General features: G+C 46.9%; 1 protein-coding gene across 3 annotated transcripts in view; it reads right to left on the bottom strand.

Annotated features, from left to right (window-relative positions):
• The window catches only part of LOC148823264 (serine/threonine-protein kinase N2-like), a 35,565-nt gene extending 14,497 nt beyond the window's left edge, over positions 1–21,068 (bottom strand). The window contains exons 1-3 of one of the 3 annotated variants that reach the window (XM_088927878.1): positions 20,802–21,068; positions 8,967–9,267; positions 688–842 (exon numbers count right to left, since the gene is read on the bottom strand). In XM_088927878.1, coding sequence (XP_088784004.1) covers positions 688–842; positions 8,967–9,267; positions 20,802–20,990 — 645 coding nt within the window. In that variant the 5' untranslated portion in view covers positions 20,991–21,068. Of the gene's footprint in view, positions 1–687; positions 843–8,966; positions 9,268–10,791; positions 10,907–20,801 lie in introns of those variants that run through there. The other 2 variants (XM_088927880.1, XM_088927879.1) reach the window with 2 other exon arrangements.
• Positions 21,069–24,011: the final 2,943 nt, after the last annotated feature.

Below are 24,011 nucleotides of genomic sequence, written 5' to 3'. Positions count from 1 at the left end.
CTCTTCCCAGCTTACAGATCCTGTAGAAAATGCCTCTGAAAACAGCCTAAAAACCTTAGGACATGTTCAAGTCTGACTTTTCATCCTGCATATACTGTTTCCTTCAGCATCTGTTTTCATTTTGATTGGTCTGTTGTCAGATCAAAGAATTTTGTTTTTAAGATTCCCAAGGGTTAAAAATAGTTTCAGGGCTACAGTCTTTTGGAAACATTGCAATTTGCTGTTTCACATTTGCCTTAACTGTTCTGGACAAAGTATCATCGTTTGTTTGTAAATGTTCATACTGGCCATCAGTGTTGTAATTATTCGGTGGCTCTTTTGAACAGATATAATGAATGTTTTGCAGTCTCGCCAAGTCTCTGTCATGAAAATCAGTCTCAGCTGATTGTCATAACGAAACTATTCTGGAAATACTAACATAGGTGAAAGTAAACTGAGGAAGTAACAGCACAATACACAAAACAATTCTTGTCTCATATCGGTGTATACAGTATAGAGATCATGGCCGACTTTCTCTTGTTGTAGACTGTATCTAGGTTCTGGTTTACATGAAGAAACAACACAAAGTCTTTCTCAAACATCATTATCAGTATTTAACCCACAGAAGTGCATCTCAGCACAACGGGTGCGTCATTGGCCCTGCAAACCGATTCCAGTAATCTGCAGAGTGACATTTCTGAGAGTTACCTTTGAAGACCCATTTGAATACATCAGTATCATGTTTTCGGCCCCCTGTTTCACTTTCAGCTCGATGTCATTCTGCTTCTTCAGCGCCGCTAGTCTGCTGCTGTTTGTTGATGTGCGCACTTCACTGTTGGGGGTGTCTGGTGTTCTGGGACAATCTGAAACAAAACAAAAAAAAACAGCTGTTAAAATCCGACAATTCTGCACCAACAAGCCCATGGCCTGCACAAGGAGTATGGTAATGGGTTAGAGATACAAACCCGACGGTGTTCTGTAGCGCTGTGACATCAATTTCACTTACTTACAGTATCCTGCCTCCCTACAAACACCAGCCAAGACATCCCCAGGAAGCAGCGCCAAGAGGAAACTGTAAGAACCTTTTCTCACGGGCATGTAAGTGTTTCATCTCAGATGTTACTCTTATTGTTGCGCAATTTTACTTGGGGGAAACAAATTATTCAAATGAAATGTTTCCCACGTTCTCTTTGCAGTCATAAGGAGATAAGAGACTTGATAAGAATCGAGTAGAGAGCTGTAACACGAGGTGCACTGGAACAGGTGGAGGTTAACTGATTTATGGACAGTTTAACCCACCTCAAGCCTTGACCTCTGGAGCTTTCAGACCCACAGGTGGCCTGACGGTAGAAGCTGACCTTCCAGATTCTAGTGTGATCTTGTGTGACGTGTCACAGCAATGTCGCACACCTCAACTAAATATGGTTAGCTATAGCAAATAAAATGAATACAAAAGCAATCAACAATTTACTTTCCGGAGCTTTCATATGTAAGGGTGCAATAAGTTAAAAAGTGTTCCATAAGTGATTTCACATTTTGATTAAAAATCTTAACTTTTGTGAATTGTGATTCAACAAAACTAGACCTCATTAGAAGGGAAAGAATCCTGTGAGTAAGGAGTACTGCTGATATACTAGATAAACAGGTACTGCTAACTTCAGATGGTGAAATGAGAGACAGGACTGTTCACAAAGCTATGCATTCAAATTCTAGATCTTCACCACCACCTGCCAGTGCACGATGCTGAACTTTAACATACTGTGAATCAGACTTGGGATTTCAGGTGTTGTCAAATTTAGACTTTAATACCACAAACAGGAACAAACGTTCTGCACTGTTACGCAATGGTCTTGACTTAAAAATGAATGCCCCGTTACTGCTCTGCCAGAGAGAGGCCTGTACAGGCAAGCCCTGTCACAGCCCTTTTCTAAGAATAACAAAGCAGGCCGTTGACTCACTTCGGTGAGAACGTCCCTGCCGCTCTGGGAAGGACCACAGTATCACCCCTCCGGTAAACAGCCTCGCACTGAGCCAAGAGCAAACGGCAATGGGATTAAAACCTCCCTCTCCCAGACCATTCGTTCAGACATCTAGAGTTTTAAACCTCTTCAGTCAAGATGCAGGGAAACTGAGGCTGAGCAGCTCAGGAGCCCTCCTGGAGTCGGAGAGGTCCACTTCTCCAACACCAGTAAGGATCCTGAAAGCTGGCATCAGCTGCTCTATGGTCTTTTTTGTTCAACACTCAAGAGGTTCAGGTCCTACAGCCTTCTGCACTGTGAACTAAGATCTAACTCAATGATAGAAAAGCACGAAGAATCCTAACACAGATCTTTGAGGTACTCCGCTAATTACAGCAATTCATTCACCCCTTATCTGTAATCTGTTTCCTGTCCATTAACCAGTTCTTAATTCAAGCGTATGCATTTTCTGTAATGCTTTTTTTTAAAAAAGAAAGTATCCTACACACTAGTGAGGCCAAAAGGCACACAGTACAATATTTCATATATTTATATTTTCAGTTCAGTATCATTCAAATTAGGCTGCATTTTTAAGACCAGTTTTAAAAATTAAAAAATTCACCTTAATTTACAACAATGGTACATAATATTCGTTCAACACATGACACGTTATTTAGATAGAATATATATATCAGTTACTGTTTGAGCATTTTTTTCTTGCTTTCTTTGTAGTACCTAAACAACCTGGTACTAATCAAACTTAAATGATTTAATTCCACTGCGCCTTGGGTCTCGTACAGCAGACAAGCGCATTGTTTCTTGTCCCACAGGGCTGTGGAGGAGGTCCCTCACCCATGGACGGAGGACTTTCAGTAGTGTTTGCGCTTTCACACGGTGTCGATGCACTCAGAGACAGAAAACAAAACAGTACTGGTCATTCATTCAAAACACTCCTTTAGAACAGGACTGAATGTAATTCTCCAGTATTGCTCATACAGCTGAAAATACAGCTTCTTCATAGGGCTGTATAAAAAAAAAATACAAAGACGTGCAGCAGTATTTATCTCCCGGCACTTCCATATTGACTTATTGTGAACTCATTTTCAACCCACTATGCAGATCCCTAACCAATGCAGTTGTGTATGTTTGATTTTATGCTTCCTGGCTGAACTGCGTGTCAGTGAAAAAACGATTGTCTCCTGACAGACCTCCCGTATTTCCCTGGCTTTTCACAAGCAGGTACTGAAATGGGGAAGTGGGTGTGAACTCCCTGGCTGCTGGCAAACAGGAGTGGGATTCCCAGCCTCTTCACCTCCAGCCACTGCAGAACGGGATCAGGCGATCCCAGAACTTAACATTCACTCCGTAAAAATAATCTGACGGTTATCTACACACAAACACTACCATGGTTTCTGTAAATCATTACACCAGATCGGACTGTGTGCTCTTAATAAAAAGGGATTCTCCGGGCTGGCTGTTCAAATTCCCGAAAGAGACCTCCTCCGGGGGGCTGTCCATACTCATTACACTCCTGCTGAACTTTCACACCAAAGCCTTCCATTACATTTCACAATCTACAGACAGGGATTTTTGTGTTATTTTTAGCACCAGTGGCTAGCATGAACCACTCCTGGGGTAAAAGATCGCTTTCTAAGGGACTGTTAAAGGTACAGATGTATAAGAAGCAAATGCTTTATTTCAAAATCTCTCTGCCTTTCACCTACGCATGCAATATGAGGTGAGAGGAGGAGATCAGCCTCCATGCTATCAAAGAAGTAAACAAGCACTCGCTCCACTCACAGCTGGTGTGTACTGCTCTTGTTGTGCAACTCCTGTAGCTGCAGCAGTTCCACAAAGTGCTTAACTTTTACCATTAACAAGATGCTCTCCTTTTATGATTTTTTTTCATAGAGTGTTAAAGTAATAAAATCAAAATCTAATTTAATTCTTTAAGCTGGACTGAGGTCTTGGACAGTCTGTGAACTTGAGAAAACTGAAGCTGCCTCCCCCCTGCTTCCCTGGACGTGCTTCAGCGCGGAGCGCCAGTGGATGACATCAGCGCTGGCGTGGAGACGAGCGCTCCCTGCCCCTGCCAGGCCGGCTCCTGGAGCGAGCGTGTGGCCAGCTGGGTCGCCACAGTGCGACGTGCTCTGGATTCAGCTGCTCACCACCCCCGACACCAATCCCCTCGCCAAAAACACCCCTGGGTGGCGCACTGTCCAGCAGTGCTCCTCAGCCTTTCCCATCACAGAAATATACCCCCTCCTCTCTCTCTCACACACACACACACACACACACACACACACACACACACACACACACACACACCGCAGACCAGAGCAGAGTTAGTATTCGGATTCGAAATGGAAGGGACTTCGCTGTGTGCTCTGAGCTGGCCTCGAAGAGCACCGTCGCCCAGTCCCGGCAGGAACTGAAACACAGCTGCCGCTCAGACGCTCCCAGAGGTCTTCTTTGGTCTCTCACGTCCGTCAAAGTGAACTCAAGCCACACGCGATTCCCCCTCGATTGGTCTCGCAGCACGACACTCTGGTTGCTCCACAAAACTAAGAGATGTGAACAATACCCCGTTTCTTCTTGTTTCTCTCACGCGACCCCTACAAGACGGAGCGACACACCCACGCGTGTCTGAGGGCACGCTGGCTCGTCCAGACTTCCTGTCCTCAGGGGACAAGGCCGGTGGCGCGGAGAGTCATGGACAGGGGCAGAGCAGCACACGTCCCCCAGGGCGGCCGAGAGATTACTGGTGGATAACTGATGGCAGTGATGAGCAGCCATTGTCCCGCAAGGCACTGGACAAGAGTTAGCAACTTTGTTTCACACCCTGAAAAGACCAACACACCTCCCACCAGGAAACAGAGCTGCAGACTTTGGTCCATGTAATTGAATCAAGCAGATTCTTTGAGAAAATGTCCTTCCTGATATAATCACTACAAAACCACTCCCAACAGTTATGCTTCTGGGGTTTATCTTTCATATAAACCACTTATGCAATGTACAGTATGTACTTTTCTAATATACACAGTTTAAAATGTAAGCTACTTATGATTATGCACCGGCAGAGAAGTAAATACTGTACATCTGCTTACTATACTGTGACTGCAGTGGGTTAGCATTGCAGTCTGCTGGACGAAAGCGAAATCAGTTCTTCTCTCCAGACTGCAGGGTGCCAGTAAGGTGTCTGCCTGCTCTGCTTTCTCACAGGCTAAGCAGCCTGCAGCACCTGCTGCTCCTGGTGTCATTGGAAGCACTTTGCTCTGTAGCACCTGCAAGAGGTCCAGGAACTACTCACTAAAAATGGTATTGTTTCAACAACGCTGTGTCAGGAAGTCTCTTGTACCGTCTTGTTTTATTCAAACCTGTATCACACGTACAGTATGTTGCCCTGGTTAAGGGTGTCAGCTAAGCAAATAAACAAGAGGGTAGCTCTACACCCGAAGAAGGCTCCACAGCTGAAAAGTTGTGTTGTCTTTCTTATCTTTTCAGCTGGGAATAAACCTATTACTTGTTCCTTTGCAGCCTATGCACGCTGACGCAGCTCCCCACCTGAACTACTTGCCTAATCTCTCTGATAAACAGTAATGAGGCAGGCGACCTCCACAAACTGTCTTCGTGAGATGTGCACATCTAGCGCTGCCCAAGCTGTTCACAAGGGTCAGCACGTGACATTCTGACCACGCACCGGCGGCCCTGCACGAGAGACTTGACAACGCAAACTGGCAATTAAGGAGGCTGAGACGTTTCCAATGGAGGAAGAATCAGGAAATGGGTTTTGTCCAATCTATAGAAAGCCATAGTGCTTCTTCTTGCCTGACCTGAACTTTGAAAATGGCAAGATGGTGTGTAGATCTTCCAGGTGGATCCAACAGCCTGCATGTTTCCCGAGTGTTTCAAACTAATTAGACTGGTTTTAACACGGCCAGTATCAACATGCACAAGCAAAAGGCTTTTTGCTGCATTACAGTGCCTAAAACATTCCTTAGGTCAACAATGACTCAGGCACTACTGAAGAGCACTATGGTGCCAGAATTCAATGCGATTCCGTTTCACTGAACACTGAAGGGTCTACAAATGTCCTTAGCAGGAATGCAATGTGGAGAAACATGCTGTTGTTAACGGTATGAAGCCATTCTCAATGGTAAGAAACACTTTATATCCGTTATGGTGCAAAGGGGGCAGAGTTAAATGTTTATACACAGACAAACTGCCCCCATCTCTTTGAATCTCTTTGGTGTCCATGACGGTAGGATATAAAGTCATCTGCACCTACGGACTGAAGGCAATTCATATGCTTAACTGGGTGTAAAAAAAGCATCAAGTATCTTAATCTGCATTTTATAATATTAGGAAGGCATTAGCAATGTTTAAAAAAAAGAGTTAAATATGTAGAGCTTTACAGATGCGACTGTTACTGTGCAGGTGTCTCCCCAGTCTGATACATCTGTAGGAGGTTTCATAAGCCGAAGTACTGCATTCTAAAGCAGACTCAGTCAGCGTATGAAGACCTGCAGCAGAGCCAGAGAGCCAAGTCAGATCTGTAACAAACAAAGGCTCCCTATAGGCAGACTCCTTCTAGTCTAGGAACTGAACCCAGACAACACGGCTCTTTCGCAATCACAACTCCTGGCAGCTCGCTATTTGCCTGGTGAGGTCAGAACAAGGTACCAGTCACTCCAGCGAGGTAAAGGAAACGACTCCACAGGGCTCCTGCAGTCTCTGAAAAGCAGTAAAACTGCCACATGCCACAGTGTTAAAATAGAAAGGGAAATCTGCAGTTTAAAGATCATTTAAACATAGATCACCAATAAATGATGCAATCTTCACCCCGTTCAGATTACTTCAGATTAAGTGAAAACAAAAACAGACCGTGGAGTTGTTTAAAGAAGCCTAGGCTGCAAGCTATACTTGTTAACTCAGTAAGCATTCGAGTTTAAAAATAAAAATGAAAAAAATATACATTATAATTCCTCTTTTTGGCCATCGAATCTTCATGTTTTAATGGAGTGTTGTAGATACTGCAACAGGCCCTGCACCACCTGGCAATCTCCCATGAAAACAATGACCGCCAGGGTCTCGGTGCCCTTGAGCAGAATAGCGTGTGCACGCCCCTGAAGCAGAGCAGAACTCAGGCTTTATCTGTGCTTAAGGCAAAGCAACACGCTGAAAGCGCTTCGCAGCATTTTCAGTTGTGAAGAGAAAGCAGTACATCCACAAGACAGCCCAACGTTTCCATTACCATAAACAGTCAAGAGGATTTCAGTGTAGTTCTAGAACAGAAGGCCAAGAAGACACGGTGTATGGAACTGGGCTTCAATTTTATATTTCCACTGTTCCTTCAGCGGTATTAAGGTGTGACATACAAAGTTTGATTTCTTCGTTTTAGTAACAAGATACAGTAGCAGCACTTAAGTACACACAAAGGTAATGATACATTTTCCAAACCTAACGTCTGGAAATATTTCCAGAAAACAGGGAGTTATTTGAGGAGGACAAATTAAGTCCCTTTTTTATTATTGGCATTACAGCTGCCCCTGTTCAGTGTGAATACACAATGCAATGAGTGTTAATTCTCTCCCGTTCAATACAGCAGAACCCTAGTTTTCCCATATGCTTGTGCTTTAAAATACAGTAGAAAAAAAAACAGCAAAAATGCAGTAAACCTTCGCAACTGCAAGCAGGACGACGTGCCTGGAGGGAGAGTTCAGAGCTGTCTCTCTCCCACAACGGCCACACAGGAACTCTATCAACAAGCTGTGCCTCATGACTTAGAGCTACTTCCTGCCTTAATCCCAGTCTCGCTCTGGGAAAATTGCTGAAAATAGCTACCTTGCGCTGCATTTATATATGGCTACAGACGGGCAGCCGTGCCGAGAACACACGCATGGCTCATTAAATAACACATGCAGAACAATCTTTGTCTGCTTTCATTAAATATAACACCTCTCTCAGTCTGGTTCTCAGTCTAGCCCTGCAGCAGAAAAACATTCTGCAGTTCCCACCACACGTGTGCCTTTGGAAATGCCACACTCTTGCACCAACACACAAAACGCACAGGTCCGAATCTCTCCCCATCACCGCAGAAGTCGAATGAACACAGACACCCCAAGCTGCACTATTGAACGAACAGCAATGAGGACCGTAAGCTGTCCTCTCGGGTCATGACTTCAGCGCTTGGCCTGTTCCACACAGTGTCTTTTCATTAATCCCATAAAGCTCAGACTTTCTCCTATTTCTGAATACTGGTCAGGTATTCAGTTTAGCCATTACTCATAACTAATTTTATTTGACAGATACACTGTCACCCATTTATACAGCTGGGTATTTTAGGGATCAACAGAGGCGAAGCACTTCGCTTACTGTGGCTTGAACCCACAACCATCCCAATGAAGAGAAGAGCCCTCACCACAGCTCCTCCCTGCTGCCCTGCGCAATTAATAAAAGCTCTCAAGCTCTCATTAACACATCCCCTTGGAGTCTAATTAGCGTGTGGGATTTTCAGATACTGACTCTGCAATACAAACCACAACGGCGCTTTAAGCATTAAAACTGTGATGCATGTTTTCACTTCATTGTCGTTTTAAAAGCTTACAAAAGCTAACCTCTGGCCTTCCCGAACGCTGGCCTGTGAAAAGGTAAGGAAAATAGCTCTGCAGGGTACTGGGCCGACACACGGATGCTGAAACAAGAGATGTGCCAGCTACATGCATGTTCCTCAGAGCGCCCGGGAGGTTTAAATAAAACAGAAGGAGACTGAACTGGTTATTCAGGGCTTTACAAAAGGGGTGATTCACCTGTGGCTGGTGCGTCAGCATGAGCCTAGGAGAGCTCCTGGGTGCTCCCCTGGGGACTCCAGAAATAAACCTCCCGCCCTGCTTCCGACAGGACTGCTTCCAAAACCCTTCGCCCACAGGAGGAAATTGAATTATGGAGGCTCATGGGTCATGCAGCTTCTCTGTAATGCTACTATTAAGGGCGTGTGGAGCTCCTACGGCCCAGACAGCAGTACCGTACCTAACAGTTCTTCTGGGTCTTTCACGACGATGTGGGCGTTTAGCTCCTGCAGCTCCTGGTGCAGCTCCTCCACCTTCTTGTTGGACTTCTTCAGCATGTTGTCCACATAGGCGAGGCTCTTCTTGTCCGTGGTGACCTTGCGGAGGTTCTCCGCCCCCTCTTTGATCTTCAGCTCCTTGCGGATCTCCCTCTTGATCTGGTCCTTGATCTCGTCCAGCTTCTGCTGCACCATGGTGTCGGACAGGTCCAGGTTGTGGCCCAGCCCGAGCCGTTCCGAGACGAGGTGGCTCCTGGCGTCGCCCTGCAGGGGAGGAGTCAGACAGGTTAAACCGGAGGCCAGGCACTGCTGCTACAGTCAGACATGAAGGGCAACACCTCCGCTTCGCCATATTCATGCAACTTACTGACTCTTGAACACCTGCCTCCGGCCTCCTCTTGCATGCAGGGGTATTAGTGAAATGAACACATGCTAACAAAAAAACCCAGGTCAGGACTATGAGATGATATACAGCAGGTGACAGTTACTAAGATTCAAACAGTTCACCACTGAGAGGCCTTGTGGCCGCTGGCACAAAATCATAACATTTCCAAAATTCGTTTGGGCATTCCTCTAGGTTTATGATCATGAAGACTGGGCAGAGTCCTTCAGCGCATGACACATGGACTACAAACTAGGAAATAAACTTTATGTAAGAATAAACATGCAGTCTCCCGGGGCATCATGTGATAAACTACCGAAGCAGTATTCAGCTATGCTGCTGAGTAAGTAGTGCACAGCAAGACTCAGCATGTGACCTCAAACACACAAACTGCAGCTATAACAGCCTGCATTTCAAGACAACACTGAGAAGCCTCATTTCTGAGAGCAAGACGTTTCTCCTCTAAAACAGCACAACATGCTGTGGGCGATAAGCCGCAGGTTAAGAAGTATGCACTGCAGCTTGACAGCATTAATGACACAGGCTGACTAACCTCTAATGAAACAAGATGTGGATTCCATTAATTTGAACATGTGTGTCCTTGATTTAAACATTTGCATTTCGTAGAATGTCATAGTTTGAGAAACTAACAAAGTAGTGCCATTTAGTGTAGACTACTTATAGCTCTGCTACTTTACTGAACCAGAATGCACTGTTAAATACTAAAATGGTAAAGAACATCTCTCAACATCCCTGAACATTTTATTATAAGGCAAAACAACAAACGATGTAAACGAAAATATCAGAATCTACAAAAGACCCCAGAAGAACACACTGACAGTATCAGGGAGGACTTTTTAGCAAAAGCTGAGAGGCCTGCACTTTTCAAAACCAAATTCCGCTTTCCACGGGATTGTTAAAAGACGTGGATTTCAGTTAAATTCAACATACCCCTAACTCACCCTAATTCACGTACACAGAAGCCATTTAAAGAACACTTCGCTAGCAACAGGCGATCCATTATCACTCGTCACACACTGCTCTTGGCATGCAACGGCTCGGCTATCAGCAGGGAGGGGTGGACTTGTGCTGCGAAGCCCAACAGCCTCACACAGCTGCTCTGAAGGAGCTCCACTGCTCAAAAACCTGCTCTCCTGCTGAGGCATCAATTCTCGAGCCTCTTAAATAGGAAAAAAACACCGTGGTGGCAATTCTAGTGAACTGAAAGTTATTTTCAGTCTCATGTAAGTAAAGGGCACAACTGTTGCTGCAAAGTCTTCAAACTGTTTCTAAAACATTTTGACAAAGTTAAAAATACTTCACATTTCAGGAACCACATCCAAACTTTCACAAGTCAGCAAAAAAAAAAAAAGAGGAGAAAGAAAACAGGCCCAGCAGTTTCTTACCATAACTTCGGCTGCACAAATAAATCCAAGCATGTTCCTAATTCCTCTCGTCACTGTGTTCCCTCCCAGAAACACCTCAATGATCCAGAAAGGAACTGAAGGCCCCCTCCACAAACTGCCCCATACTGCACGAGAAGCAAAAATCAATATCAAACCCTCACAGCCTCTGTCCGTTTACAAACGCCCCCTCACATCAGAATAGCCGATAAGCACTTTGGAGAGGACAAATCCTGCTTATCCTAACTCTGGATGAGATCATGCTGATGCAGACAGAGACAAGTAATGTGTTTGCGTGTACAGCACTTAATCTGACTCTTGGGGAAGCAGGGCCTTAAAATAAACTCCACCAAAGACAGCAGCCGCCTGTGGAGCCTGCCTGCTGAACTGCACCACCCTCATGGCTTTGCATGCTGTGTTGGACAAAGAAGCGCGGGAGGGAACGTGTTGCGTAATGTCAGGGCCACGCCCACAGAGCAGAGCCGCTGTCAGCCCTCCTGTCTCAGCGGACCTGTCTGGACACACTGGCCAGAGGGCAGCGAGCGATCACAGCAGGCGCTCCTGTGCAAGACCAGGAGGTGGGCTGGGTGTGGCCATGCGGCGCAGCCCTCTCTCAGCACCAGGGGCACAGGGGGCTCCGGGTGTCAGGCAGTGTGAGCGCAGATCTCACACGGACACGATCACGACCGCGTCAGTGACACCCAGCCAGAGGGAATTCAGGTCAGGGCTCAGCACTGCCTGCAGAGCCTCTTCACTTAACTCAGTGAAACAACCACTGTCAGTATTGTGTTTTGCTTTGAACTGCCAAGAACCCCAGTAATTTATGAAAGATCAAAAAAGAGCTGATGGGATTACGTAAATGGCTGAAGGCTGCATTTTCAGTACTATAAGGTCCAGGTATTACACACTTAGCCTCTCTAACAGGCCTCCTCTCATTTGTAACCTTTCGGGTTACAGTATATTCCTGTTAGTCGTGGACGCAAACAGGCGTCGCCATTTTAACTCGCGCTGTTTGTGTGCTAACTCTCTCACATGGTGTGTTTCTTACAAAGGCTATAGAACCGTATGTGGAAGAAGCTCAGCTACTTTCATGCAAGCTGCGTGAGAAAAAAAACGAAACAATTCACACCCTGCGATGGACCGGAGCCCCCATCAGGACGTATCCCATCCTGCCCCTGCACTGGACTGCCAAGAAGCCGAGCAGGAATAGGCTCCCCGCTGCTGAGTGGATACAGCCACACTGAGCTCAGACCCGGACCCTCGCGAGGACCAGCAGTCAAGACAGACAACAAGATGTGCATGAATCCAATTCACTGTCTACTGGCTCCATCACTAATCAAATGAGGTAAAGAAACGCACCCCTTACGAAAGTAAACCATCCACAGCGTGTAGAACACAGTTCGGACCTACCTGTCACTGCAGGAATACCGTGAGTCTGAGCTGACGGACTAGACAGTTTGTTCCACTTTCACTCCGGGAACTTTTTACAGTTTGAAACCCAAACTTGGAAAATGCTCAGGAATGTATGGTTCCAGATCCACTTGTCCCAGAACAGCACTCTGTTTAACGCACGGCCCTCAGAAAGTCCCTAGCAGAGGCAGGAGCAAGAAGAAAGACCAAAGCCAGCTGAACACGTCTCTCCCTTATTGACATACCTGCTAACGAAGGCCACTGGCTTCCCGAGAGACCGCGAGCGCTGTGCAAGGTACCGACAGGGAATGGCCTGACAGAAAGCCCTGCTGCAGAATGACTCACAGGTAAAACAGAGGTCACTTTCCAGCTATAATACTTAGAGAGTGTTCACTTTGAAAAACACAATCAACTGTTTAATTCAGCTCGTTCCAGCTTCCTGCAGACTGGAACATTTTACCTAAAAGCCCACATACTGAAAGACTGTCTCGTTTTAAATCAAAAGTTAATGGGAGTAGTCTCCAGATCGTAAAAAAAAAACCCAACACCCTCACCTCACCGGGCAGTCAGAACTCGAAAGTAAACCTTTTCAATCCCCAAAGCATTTTCCATTTGAGAACGCTGTCAAAATGACTCAACTCTGCCAGGAACACTTTTAAACTCTGACCTCGGTCCTCCCTCCTTAGAGGGAATTAGAGAGCTCTCCACTCCACCCAGCAACACTGGGGAAGCAGACTCGCTCAGACACCAGGCACGGCCAGACGCCCTGCTGCTTTAAGGACTCCCACCAGAGATAACAGGTGGCCGAGCTGGGGGCTGTCACAATGTGCCACCACACGGTTCAGTGTTCCACTGCGGCGCCGCAGAGCTTCACGGCTTTCTCACAGGCCCAGTACTGCAGTACTGCCCGGCGTGCCAGGCTGCTGCCTGGAGAGGACGCCTACGAGCCAGGACCACGGTTCCGGACCTTTCCAGACGTGGAGCAGACCCCCGGCAGCACTCACTTCTCCGGGAGCAGAGCCCTCCGCAGGCCGAAGAGATCGCCCCCCCTGCCTGGGGTTAACCTCCGCTTTGAGCTTCTACTGCTTCTCACTGGGGGCCCCAGCAGACCCCCGAGCTCCTCCCCGCTGGCCCCACACAACACGCCAAGCCAAACGGCCCGTCGGATAGAGGAACACGGAGAGGAGGAACCCAGTCTGCCCGGCGGCCCCCTGGGCTGCACACAGCTCATCCCCACAGCGGCACTCCCAGCCCTGACCCAACAGCAGCTTCCAGTCCGGCCTGCCGCTCCAGCTCCGACCCGCGACACCAGCTCTCTCTCAGCCAGGGACACAGCCGGGAGGCGAGCCCACACTGCAGCAGGGGGGAGGGAAAAAATTCTACAGCGCAACAACAATGCCGGAAGAGATCTGCATGAGGAACAAACTTCAGCACCAGCACAGAGCTGCTGTAATCTTCATTTCTGCTTGTACACCATCCAACGGCTGCTGCACTCATCCCGGCTGGACTGTGCCCTCTTGCTCTGAATAACTGCAAACCCTCACTTCATGTACAGCAGCTGCTCCCTGCAAGCCAGCCCAGTCTTCAGCTACACAGACGTGAGGCACGAGCTCTTGCCCGTGCTGCGGTTGAGAGCAGGGTCACCTGTGGGAATAACTTAGTTTCTATTTGAAAAGCAGTTTCTAAAAATTGTTTTTTAAAAAAACTGAATCCCCAGCAAAGTCTGCTGACTTACACTGTTTTGAAAGCAAAATGTGTTCCTGCTCTATGAGGGTGCAGGCAAAGTCACTCAGACAGAGTCAAATAAATCCAGGCACTGGAATTGTAAGACACAGAGAGTGATACGCATGTCAGCTCAATTAAATACAATTTTTCAACATGTTGTCTTGAAAAAAACTGATTTCAGACTGAAGTGTTCTGAGTGCCTTGTTATTGAAGGTTATCGGTCACTAAAAAAAGCATTTAAACAAAGCAGCAAAAGAGAAATCAAAATATTTCAGTAGTTCATGGAGGTCTTGAGTATAAAAAAACAATGCAACACACTCTAGGTAAGAAAAGTGTTATTAAACTGAATGCAGAACAAGATTTTCTTTCTTTATGGTGAAAACTCCCCGAAGAGCACTTGCGGCCGAAGGCTCAATCTGGCGACTTCCAGAGTCCACTCTGAGCCCCACGCTGGTTTATCCTAGATCAGTCCTAATATGGGCATGTAAACATGTAATCCTCTGTAGCCGGATAACAGTCACAGGAAGAAGGATATGCAGTTTTTGCTTTTGCTGTTCCTTAGCATGCAGTCTATAACATTCCCATGTGACAGAGCTCTTAACCTACTGTTAGAAATGTCTCCTGATAACTGAGGGAAAAAAACAGGGTAAATCCTCTAAAACAATTAAATCCTACAGTTTGGTGCACAAATAATTAAAGTCACTGAGTTGCGGCAGAACTGAAAATGGCTTGAGACACCTCATCTAAACCCTCAGTCTACAATGTGACTGAAACCTGCTTTTCTTTAATAAACTCAACCCACTTCCTAACCCTGTAACCTCCTCTCCAACGTCACACATGATTGACGAGCTTGAAGCACATCCCCGGCCAGAGGGCCCTGCCCCACAGAGGAGACCTGCTCAACCTGCTCTCTGATCCTTGCGAAACGAACTACCTGTAATGAGCCAAGGTGCTCTGCTGACTGCATCCCTCCTGAAGGGATCAGTTTCCTTTCACAGCTTCACTCCTTGCGCATTACAATTAAGTCTAGGTACCTGTCGGTAATCTGAGATCACAAGCTTTGCAAACCAGCCCCCCCAAAAACCAACCCACAAACTCCAGAGCCTGTTGAGGGCTTAGTTTTCAGAACTTCCAAGACACACCCTAAGAGTCTGAAAAAAGCTACAGCCGGTGCATGTTACAGGGTGTTATAGACAAAAGGGAAGGAAATCGGTAACCTGACTGAACACCACACTGTAATCCCTTAGAAATTCCCCGAGACTGAACCATCATCAGAAATAAGTAAACAACACAGAGAAGAGCAGCCCAATGGTCTTCTGGGCTTTACATTTCAGGAGAAGATGGCAAGAAAGTACCTTCTAGCAATAGGAACTGAACTGGTTACTCTTTTGCAACCTAGGAATCAAGCCTAGGGGCTCGTAAGATGAAGATCGGCATGGAGCTGGCTGGTACAATCACAGCTGCAAAATCTCTGCTCCTCGTGAAACAAACCAATTTTGCAACTTAGTCTTTGCTAAAAATATACCTCAACAAGCAACTGACACACAAAAACGGCCGCTAATTTCACAGCCACCCATCGCATTCTAAATACACTTTGACATATATATGAAATGGACTAGGATACAAAAAATAAATACTAATCCAAGGGTTCCCCCATCATGTTTTGGACACCCCCACACCAGCTGGTACTTGTTTCAAATAAGCTCTTGAGATTCAACACACTGCTTGACTCAAACCTTTGCAAGCTGTTCTATTCAGAAGTTGGGGGATCTTAAGCCATGAAAAACATAACACTTCAAAGTCAACCCCCTGCACATTGAGGAACTATTGCAGAGGTCAAATTCATCCTATCATTAGGTCTTCTCAGCTAATATCAACACCAGGAGCAGCCCTGAGAACCCTTCGCTGACCAAAACACTGTAAGGACATTTTCAGAGCTACAGTGAGCCTTAGAAAAATTAGCAACCCACACGGAGTGGCATCTGGGGTGCCACTCAGGGGATCCCAGAGATTCTAAACTTATGACCAGTAAGATAAGCTGCTGTCCCACAGTCCTGCTCACAGTGATAACTGTGACGTTTTTACATGAATGATAAGACACTGCCTGATCCTGGAACTGCAGGGAAACAGTCTGTGGAGTCTGTCTATGGAGTCTCCACCAAACTCCATAACAGCTTTTTTCCAAGGGCTGTCAGGCTCCTCAACACCCTGGTACCAATTGCACCTACTCCAAATCTGGAAACGTAGCTCTTTTTTTGCCTGATGTCAGGCACACTGTCTGATGTATTCTTTGCACAATCCTGTAAAGTAAATTGCACTATGTGCCCTGTACCCTGTAGAATGTCTATGTCTACACTGTCTATAGCATTGTCTTGTCAGTGCCTTGTCTGTAGTGTAGTTCGCACCGTAGACCGTTGTAAATAGCAATGTAGAAAAAAGGCAAAAAAAACTTCCCCTTGCTTATTAGCAACTTTGGAGTATACCTCTAATGAGAAAACTGCCAGGTATTGCAGCATTACTGTTTCTTCATCAAATGACTGCACACTAATTTGTTGTTGTTTCCAAACCGTCAAAGTTGTCTGTGATCACTAACAAAGCAGACTGCACTCAAACTTCGTCAATATACTAAAAGCTTCAATCCTCCATGATTACACTGCATAATTTTCTTTCCTTGCTGCAAGTGATAACTATCTGACAGAAACCGGACACACCACACACACCCCGGGCAGCTGGAACATCAGTGAACCAGAACTTCAAACAGCCCATCTGAAATCAGTGGAAGACGAGGAGCCAGACGGCTCTGAAGTGTTTACACCCCAGACCCGGAGAAGGAAGGGAAGCTGCAGTGATTTATACACAAGATGCTCGCTTTCTGCCCTGTATCTGCTCAATGTGTTTGTAAACACCCTGACTTCCACATCACACCTGTGCAACTGAAAACATCCCGGCTGGTTCGACACACAAAACCAAATCACAACAACAATGCTAAAGTGACTCCTAACCACTTTTAACGGTCTGATAAACATGCTTATGCTGCTTTGTTTTATTTTCACCTAAATGTACGATTTTCTACACGGGTCAAGGGATGGAATGGACAGTAAAGGTCACCGCATCACAACGATCCACACAACACGACTAGAAAAGACTCCGGACAGTAATTTTCATCAAGGCCTCCAATCAGAAGCAGCACCAACACAGGTCTGATGTGCCAGCTAGCAAAGGGATTAGGCTGCCCAGCAATTAAAAAAGAGGTGAAGAGGCTGTTTGCTGTGCATCTCCGCCTAATGAAAACAGCTCCTCAAAGAGACACTTTAGTCTAGTACACTGCAATTCCACTCCACACAGAAAAATGAGCTGCCGAAAGCCTACGATTTTTAGTAGCTCATAGATAGCAGAATCAATATAAGAATTAAGGTGCTGGTTGTTATGCAGTAGTGCTCCGATGTGAATCAGATAGGCCACTTTAATTACAGAGTACCACCGGTCACGCTGATCCCCTCTTCAATTCTCCTGACTGGGAGAAAAGGTCAGGAGTGGCTGAAGACTGCCACTCCACACAAGAGGAAAGTGCACCGACACCAACATGTTCTCTACCTAACTCTGATATTGGCAAACTGCTTTTGTAGGATTATAAACCAAGAAACCAGGCTCTTTAAGAAGTCTTCACAAGAAACCACTGAAAACAAAGAAAAAAACAAGTGCTGTACAGGTGAAAAGAACAGAGGACACTCTGGGACATGTAGTCTGAAGAAGAGAAGCAGCCAAACTGTCAGTCTGCACAATCTTCTATTTTGATGGATCACTAAAAATCTGCGCAATACTGTAACTGTCAGAGCACTGGTACTGCCGATTCAGAGCCCCAGCACTGTGCTCTAGACAGCGCAGAACAACTCACAGGCTCTGTAACACACGTCACGGCCAGCCTAATTCCACACCGCCGTCTGCAAAAGAGAAGCTTTCTATTTACACACACCAGCTCACTCACAGACCATTCAAGAGAAAAGCTAATGAACTGTAAACCAATGACCAGCAGCTAAGGCAGGAAAAAGAGAAACTGTTCACATTCGGACTGTTGAAGTCAGACAGGCAGGCTGCAGCGTGGAAACACTTATTTAATTCCTCCAACAAGACAGCTTTAATAAAACTGGATCCGTGCAGTGGATGCCGGGGTGCATGACCATAAAAACCTTTGAGTACTTTCTCAAAATTAAGCACGGATTAAAAGCAGTGCATAAAGCTCAATGATTTAACATGCCAAGACTTTCCCTCCCCTCTTCACAGTGAGCGAATGTTTTTAATAGACTGAGTTAACATGGTTTCCGATATGATCTAGGCCTGACTGTTCCATCAACAGGCACTTCTGCTCCATCCCAGGCGGTCCTCTGGTGTCCTTAAGCCACTACAGCTCGCGTGAGAGGAAGAGCGCTGCTTGAACCGCTGTACCATAGAGGAACAGCTTGGACCTGAAGAGCCGCTTGCCCAAACCCTCATCTTCCCAATGACTCCTGCAGGACAGCGCTCTGGGACCGAGATGAAACTCCAAATGGCTCCTTCCTACAAGACCCTGGTACTTTAGTGAGATAACTAAACTAGTGCATAATGTACATTTCAGCAAAAGCACAGCCATCTTGTAAAACACTCCCCTCCTCTACTCCACGACCGCCAGCACAGGCCAGTTTCCTTCAGGCAGCAGGTGCTGCAGACCAGTTCACATAGCAGCTGAGACATCGGCTTCCAGGAGGAACAGGGAAACGTGACCCGAGGTTGCACGCGTGGAAGAGCTTTCAAAACCGAGAACAGGAGGTATTTCTTTACATAAGGGGCTGTGGGAGTGTGGACCAAGCTACTGTGGTTGTGGAAAAATGATATCCGGGCTGCTTCCAAGAAACAACTAGATAAGACCCTTGGATCCATCAGCTAAAGGGCGAGATGACCCCCACAGGTCACAGACAAGATGGAGGCTGTCCATAAATAACGTCAGCGCGGACTGTGGCAGCCACCTGCCCACACCCCAAAGATGTTTTACTGTGCGCCTCTTTCTTCTTCAAGAAGCGGGTTCTTTAAAATTTGAATTATGTGCTGTAGGTTCTTAACTTCAATCCCTTGGGCCGGACGCTCCCTGAATGAGAAAAGACTCTGAAGACCAGCGATCAGACAGATCATTAAACATCACCTACAAACCCGAAACAAGCAACTTTGGTTCTGGCATTGCTGATCGCGCTACCCCTCCGTCACGCCCCCGGGGCACACAGCAGATTTCTTTTGATAAGTCTTTGCTTTATTTTAATAGGAGCGTCAGATAAAACAGTGCAAAATGTGTGCTACACGGCCAAACCCAAAAACACAGCGACATGAGAAACGTTTCAGCTGCTGCAATTAGTGCATCATTACTGTTTCTCTGCTGAGCTGAATCGGAGATCAGATAGTTTTGTTCTACATTCAGCAAACTAAGTTTCCTCCTTCCTTTGATCCAAAACCCTGACTCACTCGGCTAATAACGCAGAAGCCGTTACCGAGATCTCTAATTTCCGCAGAACGGGGTCTAATAACATCACAAACCTCTCAAGCGCACATACTCACATCAGAGATAAAGTCTGTGTAACACGGCAGAACACATAAAAGGAAGACGCTGTCGTACACAGAAACCTATAATTTAATTTTATATTTTGCACAGATTAACCAGAGATTTAGTCACGAAGCATAATTATAATTTGCTTTGCGCTAGAACATTAAGATATATCACTCGTGCTTGTTGCATCGGAAAAGACTTGGGATTCTTTTATTAAAGTAACAAGATTCGTTAGGGCACGGATGCTACAGTGGGCCTCCCGCTGGGATCCCCAACACCTCACGTGCTGCCCCAGGCTGGGAAGGACCCGCTCCTCCGATTGTATCACTAAACTCCCTAATCGACTGAAGTTGCAGGAAGTCCCATTTCTATTTAAAGACCGGTGCCCCGCTATACCCAGCCCGAAGATTTAACACATTCCCCACCCCTCATTTTACTTTTGTTAACCATTATAATTTGGAGCTTTCCCTCCTAAAGTAGGTTGTAAACCCGCCCCGAGAAACACCACCGAGAGGGTGAATTTCTGGGGTACCGACCCACCCGCAGGGTTCTGCCGGTAAGAGGTCCGGGGTGACATCTTGGATGGGTCGGGTCGGCCAGAGCCCTGCGCCCGGACACCCCACTTTCCGCTTACTGGGTCCGACAGCAGGAACTGAAACCACTTCCAAATCCAGACAGTATCGACATGTCTTTACCCTCCGTCTCAAGCTAGTTCCCGAAAAGAAACCGACCCATTTTAAAAAGCTCCCCCTCCCTCAGCTAATGTAAACGTCTCCCGGCTTCTCCAATGCGTTACAAATATGTGTGTTTATTTTAAAGTCGGCTGGTCTGCACGGTTTCTCGCCGCAGGAACAAGAGGGACACGGCGGACGCGGAGATGCTGTTTATCCGGCGACTAATGCTTCGCCCCGTCCCGATCCATCCCCTCCGGAGACGGCAGGACCGCCGGCTCAGACACGCCGCGGCTCCCCGCTCCGCCAACCGGGGCGCAACCGGCGAGGAAAAGCCCCGCCGCCGCTCCGCGGAGCCCCCGCGTACGGGATGCAACAGTTGGGATCTTGTTTAATTATTTTCCAGGCCTCAATCCCTACTTCCCAGGCAACCCTCTGGGAAGAGGAGGAGGAGGATGAGGGGGGGAAGAAAAGAGGAAAACTCATCCCGAAATTGATCGTCCGGAGAACAACCTTCCGCCGGCCCGGCCGCCCGTTCCGGCGGGACGGGGAGCGGAGGCGAGCGGCGATCCCGGCTGCGCCCGATCGGCTCCGGGGGGCATGGAAATTCAAGTGCAACAGTTGCTAAGTTTTCTTACCTGCACCGAATCGGCCGCCATCTTGGCTTCCAACTTTGCCTCAAACTCGGCGGAGAAGGGAGGTGAGTCACACACACACAAACAAGTCGGGCTACACAACTTCTCGCCTGCCTGCCTGCCCGCCCGTCCGCCTGCCTTTCCCGTGCTGCCTTCCTCTTTATCTCTAAGGGGCTTAAAATTCAAAACCATTCGAGCCCCAGCGGGCTTTTGTCCCAGCAGGACAACATCAGCCTGGAAAAACGGGAATCTCCATAATTCTGCTGCCCTTTTTTTGCGGGGGGTGGGGGGAGGTGTGTGTGTGTGCGGGACTTGACGGGACGGGGGGGTGCTTCTCTGAGTATAAACTGTGCGTAGTTTTGTTTTTTCTCCTGTGTTGTGGGTTGCTGGAGTGAGGACTGGGGCAGAGCCGGCGGTTTTCCTCAGCTCGGCGCCCTGCTCAGTCCTGCCAGCCCCCCAGGTCCGTCACATGACCGTGAACCCCGACTCCTGCCCGTCTCCCCAAGGTGTGGGCAAGGCGCTTCTGGCTGCTCTGGGGGGGTGGGTATCAGACGTCATACTTGTGACAACTCTGAAACAGAAGAGGCTGTTTTCTCTTTCCTTTTACTATTTATACGATAGGATAATAATAACCGGTAGAAATTCCTAGTAGTAACAATTGTTTCTCCATTAGGGATTTGGATGTATCTATTCCCACCCAGAATTTGCAAGCCTGGAGAGGTGTGTCCTGATGCGATTAATAATGCACCCCAGTAAAACTGAAAAAAAAAGAAGTGTAAAACTGGGTGCTTTCAGCTAATTGTTTTAATTCAATTCAATTCACCTTTATTTGTTATTATACTTACACAGGTGCATAGTATAATGAAAAGTGTTTCTTATTAGTCTCTCAGGTGCAGTATATATATAGAACAGCAAGTAAGACAATAGACAGTAAATACAATAACAATAACAGTGTAAACAACAAGTATGGTACCAGTGGGACAGTACCCATATCTGTTAAAAACTGCAGAAGTACACAAAACAGAGCAAACAGTGCAAAATAATACTGCGCTTATCAAATAGCACAACTCAATCAAGTACAGTTTTAAGTTCAAGTTTGGCTTACATTCAGTTGTCGGACGTGTGGTGTATGTAGTGGTGTAGGAGTACAGGAAGTAGTGAGGAGAGGTCATAGTTTGGTGGGTGGGTGGGAGTGGGGGGGTCACCAGCTTGACGGCTCTGGGGAAGAAGCTTGGTCATTTCTTGGGCATTGTTACAAATGCCAGGTGAAATGTGAGAAATGTATTCCTGCTCACACAATGAATTATTTTATTTACATTGGAGGTCATAATGTCACGGTGTTATCGTTTTTTTGTTTTGTTTCTGTGATTGAAATTTCTGCTTGAGTTATCTAAGGTGGTGACCTAAAATTAGGCGACAGAGACGCTTGTAGGAAGGTCATCTCACGCGCAGCAAGGTGATAACCGCCTGCAAGCCGGACAGCTGGCGTTATTCTGCTCTGTGGCATACAGCGCGTGGGCCCGGGGCGCCGCTGGTCTCAGTGTTGTGCCACAGTGCGAATTCCTGGGCCTGCGCTATCGCCTGGCGCCCGGCCTTTCCTCCACAGAGCGCTCAGGGGACTCTCGCAAATCCCTCTGTCATTGACTGACCTTTGTGGGAGCTGGAAAAAGAGAGCCATGGTCTTAAACCGGGCGCGTTTTCTCAGTGCCAAGAGAGGCCTTGAGCTTGTCAGCCTCCAGCCCCCTGTTCACACATGCGTGACAAGTTTCCAGTCCGTCTGACCCACAGGTGGCTGGGATGGCTGCTCTGAGCTGTGTGTTTGCAATATCTAAGGAATTCTTGTCCTGCTCTTTTCAAATAGCTGTATTATTCCACACTAATACACAGTAAAGATGTTAACCTCTGCAAATTGTAGCCACATGATGGAAGTGTGTGTTGCGATTGCAGTGCCTGAGTAACAGCTGGGACTGAGTAACTCTGATCATCTGTGCTGCAGTCTGGCCTTCTTTCTTCCTCTCTTTGAAGGGACACGGAAAGTCTCACGACTGGAAAAGGTGAAAATGGAGGTTATTTCCAGATTGGAGAATATCCCTATGATACCCATTGGTAAAGTGAAACTGGTTTCTGTAGTCCAGGATGTTGAGAGGGCTTATAGGATTCACTGTGCCACAGCAGCCCCTGCTGGTATCGGACATTACTGATATTGTTTTAGGCTGCGCTCTGCTCCTGAAGGACATAGGAAAATGGGCCATTCAGCCCATTTAGGTTGTTTGTAGTTGAATGATCAAAGCATCTCACCCACCAATGTCTTGTGACAAGCCAGGGTGTCAGCTCTGACAAAGCCTCGAGGAGTTAGGGTTTAGCAGCTGTGTGAGAGGGCAGTGGGTTCAGACAAGATGGAGAACCTTGTCTGGACCGCATTCCCCAGGATCCTGTGGGCAATGAGCTGCAGCCCTCAGTCACCTGACTGGTCGGTGCAAGGCGATTGGCTGGATGACAGTTTAAAAAGCAGGAAGCAGGGTCTCCCAGTGGCTGGTCTGTCTCCTGTCTGGAAACTGGTCAGATCCTCTGCAGGGCATATTCACCAGAGGGAGGAGAGAAGGAAGCGAACGACTGAGGGACAAAGGAACTGCGGAGCCTGTGAATCTGAGTAATTTTGGAAGTGAGTTTTGAGAGAGACCAGAGTTTGACAGTTGTCGTTTAGAGGCTGGTAAGCAGCTTAGCTGCCTGGGTTCTGCTGGGGATTGAAGAAAGGAACCGCTATCACACCTGAAGAAGACTCCACAGCCGAAACATTGTGTCTCTGTCTTTTCAGCGTGGAATAAACCTTTACCTGTTCTTTTGCAGCATACGCATGCTGACACAGCTCCCTGCTTGAACTTCAGGATCAAAGAAGTCTAGCTAGCAGCTCAAAAAGGTTTTTGTTGTGGTCTGGTTGTTATGAGTGTTTTCCTGCACACTGTAAATAAAAAGGAAATTTCTCTTTACCTTGCAGTTGCTCTGTGTGTTTGTTTTTACCCACACCTGCATATCAAAGTTCCTATTTTATGATGCCCCCCTGGGCTGGTTGCAGTGATCAGAACCTGTTTTTCTGTGTGCGGTCTCTTGTGGTCAGGGTGAAGGTGCCAGTGGACAGCAGGATCAGGGAGAGACACTAAACAGTAATAAAAAATGTGAGAATGTACCAGCGTCATAAAAAATGATAACCTCTCT

The sequence above is a fragment of the Atractosteus spatula genome, chromosome 11 (genome assembly GCF_055471065.1).
Source record: "Atractosteus spatula isolate fAtrSpa1 chromosome 11, fAtrSpa1.hap1, whole genome shotgun sequence".
Taxonomy (NCBI): Eukaryota; Metazoa; Chordata; class Actinopteri; order Semionotiformes; family Lepisosteidae; genus Atractosteus; species Atractosteus spatula.
This window is presented reverse-complemented; position numbering and strand designations above follow the sequence as displayed.